We start from the raw sequence: 4,542 nt of genomic DNA, 5'->3' as shown, positions 1-4,542 counted from the left end.
CTGTCAGTAGGAAAGACCAAAACGACTCATCAACTGCTCCAAGGCATTTCCAACCGCTCCGAGGCATTTCCTTACGCTCCGCGCCAGAATTTCCTTACGCTCCGCGCCAGAATTTCCTTACGCTCCGCGCCAGGAATCATGCCTCGGAGCGGTAGGAATCATGCCTCGGAGCGGATAGAAATGACTTGAGGAAGCTGTCTCACTTTGTCGTTTTGGTCTTTCGTATGTCAGAGACTAGTATATCACCTGTATGAGCTGCACTGTTGTGTGCCGGATGTCTGTACCGCTGCCGTTGTTGATAGTCCCGGACAGTCTGATGACCTCCCCCGGACAGTACGCACCTCGGTCCGTTTGGACGTTTATCTCGATGGGGTCGGAAGTAAACATCAAAATTCCAATCGTCTTGGAGCCTTGAGCAGTCGACGGCGTCTGTAAAAACATTTGGAATTTAAATTGGTTTAAATGTTTCTTCAGAGAGTTTCAAATGAAAGATAATCTGTGACGGTAATTGACCTTTTGAAGATTTTAATTATGATAAGCGCCATTTCCGGTACATAAAGTAAAGCGCTTACTATCAAGCTTTCGGTCAGTCATCCAATCCCTTTAAAGTTAAAAGGGTCCCAAAGCCTATGTTACATGACCTGAATGGGAGTGTGACGTCAGTAACGTCATAGGCTATCAACCATCCGAAACCTAGACGGGGCCCGTTACCAACTACCGGGCACCTTTGACTCGTTGCTGACGTCACACTTCCGCTCAGGTTTCGTCACGTGACACAGACTTCGGGTCATTTCAATATGAGAATGGCGAGGACAGATGGAAGAGTTTTGTAATGGTTGCGAGAAGAAAATCAAACAAAGAGGTAGAGCTATAATAGCTAGTTTCTATCACACTTGTGCGTATATCGAAGAGCGTATGAGTTGCGCATTAACATTTTGTGGGTTTAAGTAAAGTTTGCGGGTAAGAAATTGTTTTCTACTTTCGCCCAACGTTCAACCTAGTTATCGAGCCAAAGAAATGACTTTACCATTGCGTTAGGATCCTCGTTGAGATCATACATGTCCAGCACGGTGAAAATTCTCTTGAATTTCTTGTCGGGCTTCCCGCGGGGCTGGTCGATGATCGCTTCGGCAGAGTAACGCACGTGCCCGTACTTACTCTCAAACGAGGTGGGCAGCCCTGCGCTAGGGAGTTTGTACTGGAAGGGGAAGCTGTGTTTTCCCGCCGGCAGCACAGGGTTGTAGTTGGTCTTTTCCTGGCCTAAAAAAACGTCAGCCACAAATGCGTTAGTTTGGAAATTCTACTAATGCATAGCATTTTCGGTAACACAAAGTTTAGAGAAATAGGATGAAATGCTCATACGTGATGCCCTAACATTTTTAGAATATATCACTAGTATTCACAACCAAAGCTACCTTATCGAAAGATATTCAATCTCTCAATATAATTTACAAAAGAAATCAGTGGATACAACATAGAATGTCCACAGACAATTACTTGTAGCCCAGAGGATTTGCGCGTCCTGGAAGTAGTGTTCCCGGGAGAAGAAGGTGAGAGTCTCGTGCCTGGATACGTTCTCCATCCATTTGCACCACGCCTCGCCCTTCATCACAATCTGGATGCCAGCTTGTACCACTGTCAAGGAACATATAGGGTATCAGTCGCATGGAGGCTAGGTGTAGGGCATACGTAGAATTCTACGTATGACCTACACCTAGCCTCCATGTGACTGATACCCTATCTTGCTAGGGCACTTCGTCGTCTACACTGTAATACATTGTATTAATACAATGCATTACAGTGCAGACGACGTAGTGCCTTAGCATCCACAGTGTATTCAACACGCTATCATTTCGTGTTTCGTCCGCAGTTTCACCGAGATCGCCAGCTTTTAAGGCTACAACTTGGATGCCACCTTGTACCCCTGTTACAGAACAAAGGGTATCAGTCATATGGAGGCTAGGGTACAGCCTCTACCAGGCTCCACAGATCGTTAGAAAACGACAATTTCTATTAGTAATAGAAATTTGCCAAATAGACAGATAATACACCAGAGGGGTTAGCCAGCCAAGGAGTACTATTTTTCTAGCGACCTGTGGAGCTTGGTAGAGCTCGAGGCTATACTCAGTGTATTCGTGTCCATCGTCTGCAGTTTGAAAGAGATGACCAGCTTTTAAGGCTGCGACTTTGCAAACTGTGATTATGCCTTTCATCAGAATGCACATGGCACAATTTACTTCTAAGGGATCACCATTAGTTTTCGACAATTGGGTCTATGTCATATTCATATCATAACCATGATCATCCTGATCATCATCATTTTTTTTACTGTGAGTCTTTACAGAGACGCCTATTATCTCTTTGAGGAAGCAAGTATCAGAAGCATCTACAGATTATTAAAGGTGAAAGGTGTGTCTCTTTGGGATATCTATCATCACATTAAGCCAGTTATATCATTCAATGTCTGTAATATCTGAGGCTGGCTAAATTTGTCTATCACAACTTTGATTTGAAGAATCTATAGCTGCCTTAAGTCCAAATTTACGCCTTTATAATTATCTATTGTTATTAATACATACATCTCATTTTCATATCCTCACTTAGCTCCAGCTCTACCTGCCCCTTGACGACCTGGCCAGCTTGGAACACGTCCATGTTGTTTTCGAAGGTGACGTCAAATTTTCGAAGGGCAGTGTCAGTCATGGTGACGTCAGGTGGTCAACCGGCTCAAATCTTTAATCTGTGGTGGAAATTTTAACACAGCAATCAACGATCAACAACACAACGAAATGCTTGATCTTTACATGCCACGGTGTATCTATGAATATGGAGAATTGTATTGTTTTGTATCGCACCTTTCATGAACAGGTAAAGCACGTCTCCGGAGTCTCGGATATGCAAATGACGGCCGTTACCTGAAGCCATGGTGGCACCCATATTGTTATACAGGTAAACAAGCCAGACGAACGAGAAAAACAATCGTTAGTGGAATGGTAGACTTTGCACGCGATCTAAGTTATGTCATATGTGCACAGTTCGTCAGACCCTTGGCAGTCGGGTTCTAGACTGCCCCAACCCACATGTACATGTACTTTACTACTGCAACATCATGGCCATTGATAGAATGTGATCGCTACCCCTTGACTATATATTGAAACGCTAGAGAAGGCCCGGATCCCGTACTGCACTGCCTTTTGTTTACAACAGATATTGGGGCCAGTCATCCGTTGTTACAGAACCTTGTCACCCAGTCCCACAACGGATACATTTCACAGTATGCGAACCTGGAGATACATGCAAGCGTTGCCAAACCCATAGCATAAACGTGGTGTTTCCTCTTAAGGTTTACGTCCTCAGTGAAACCTTCTTGCTTGACGCAATTGACTACCCATAAATACATTATAAGATGCATCAACAGTGACAAAGACACACAGTGTTCATGTTGTTATCTACGTACCTGAAAGACAATGTGCCGTGGCAGTGGCGTTAGTGTGGGACGTCCTACAGGTCGCCTGGCCATGGCCAGCCGTGTGGGTGTAACTCATACAAGGTCAGAGTTCACGTACCTGTGCTCTTGACACCTGTTGAGGTCACGTGATGACCACCTCGCCAGGTTACACCTTGTACTTTCCACTATGGCTACACCAATCGCGTAATTTAAAGCTTTAAGTCCTTTTGGAATTCTATGAGAGCTATTGAATCAAGCAAATCATTCATGTTACTTGTATTTACAACACCCTCTGTTAATTCTGCTTCAACCTGCTGTAAGTTCTTGCATTCAATCAAAGAATGCGGAAGATTGTATGTGTTTTTGTAGACTGGGCCCCCTTATAAAACAACTCGACATAGTTACATGCGGCTACAAAGCTGTCTGAAAGTTCCATAAATGAATAACGTTGAATAAATGAATGATTACATGTCAAATTAATGAGTGATGTCTTTAATGAATTGTTTATTATGACGTCGTTGCAAGGCATAGCGTACACTAGCAGCATTCATTGGCTGAACCGCAGTATGATTTACAACTAAAAGTAATCTAAAAGCCATAAAGATACATACATAAGCTAAACATTACACAACAATCTTTATTGACACAACAAAAGTACAGCGACTCTCGTAAGGTCTACTTAATCTATACATACATACATAACGGGGGGCGCCCTACCTTCGCACGCGCCCTAACATCGCACGGATTTTTTACTGATCTTATTTTGCATAAGTACGCCGTGTTTGTGTCCAATGACTATGCTGATAAGGAAGGTAAATAACCCAAGTTCATGCACATAATTGTCATTTACATTCAAAACATATGTGTACATATTCATTTCTTGTTTTGTCGAAAAGTAGTATTTTGACAATAATGATGGTAGCGCTAAGTAGAGGGTCACTGCGTAGCTAGACGGCCCGGCACCTAAATATACGACCTGTGCCAAGCAGATACATAAGTCACACAGCTATCATACACATTAAAAAATAACTTCATAAAACACTAAAAATTTGGGTCTTTAAGTGTTTGTTGAGAAGAAAACGTACGTCGGGCCG

General features: G+C 43.2%; 1 protein-coding gene across 1 annotated transcript; it reads right to left on the bottom strand.

Moving 5' to 3' along the window:
• Positions 1-210: 210 nt before the first annotated feature.
• On the bottom strand, positions 211-2,734 carry LOC136446173 (arrestin domain-containing protein 3-like). The gene is made up of 4 exons (XM_066444489.1): positions 2,580-2,734; positions 1,498-1,635; positions 1,028-1,260; positions 211-429 (listed from the first exon to the last, which is right to left on the bottom strand). The coding sequence occupies exons 1-4, from the start codon at positions 2,701-2,703 to the stop codon at positions 235-237; spliced, it is 690 nt and encodes a 229-aa protein (XP_066300586.1). The 5' UTR covers positions 2,704-2,734; the 3' UTR covers positions 211-234.
• Between the last annotated feature and the right edge of the window lie 1,808 nt (positions 2,735-4,542).

Source organism: Branchiostoma lanceolatum, chromosome 12 (genome assembly GCF_035083965.1).
Source record: "Branchiostoma lanceolatum isolate klBraLanc5 chromosome 12, klBraLanc5.hap2, whole genome shotgun sequence".
Classification (NCBI taxonomy): domain Eukaryota; kingdom Metazoa; phylum Chordata; class Leptocardii; order Amphioxiformes; family Branchiostomatidae; genus Branchiostoma; species Branchiostoma lanceolatum.
The sequence above is the reverse complement of the archived record's forward strand: the minus strand, read 5'-3'. Positions and strand labels throughout refer to the sequence as shown.

Coding starts and splice junctions, on each gene's coding strand:
- LOC136446173 (XM_066444489.1), bottom strand. CDS start 2,703: ATGACTGACACTGCCCTTCGAAAATTTGACGTCACCTTCGAAAACAAC. Junction 1,636..2,579: donor TGAGGATATGAAAATGAGAT/GTATGTATTAAT, acceptor GTTCCTTGACAG/TGGTACAAGCTGGCATCCAG. Junction 1,261..1,497: donor GCAAATCCTCTGGGCTACAA/GTAATTGTCTGT, acceptor ACGTTTTTTTAG/GCCAGGAAAAGACCAACTAC.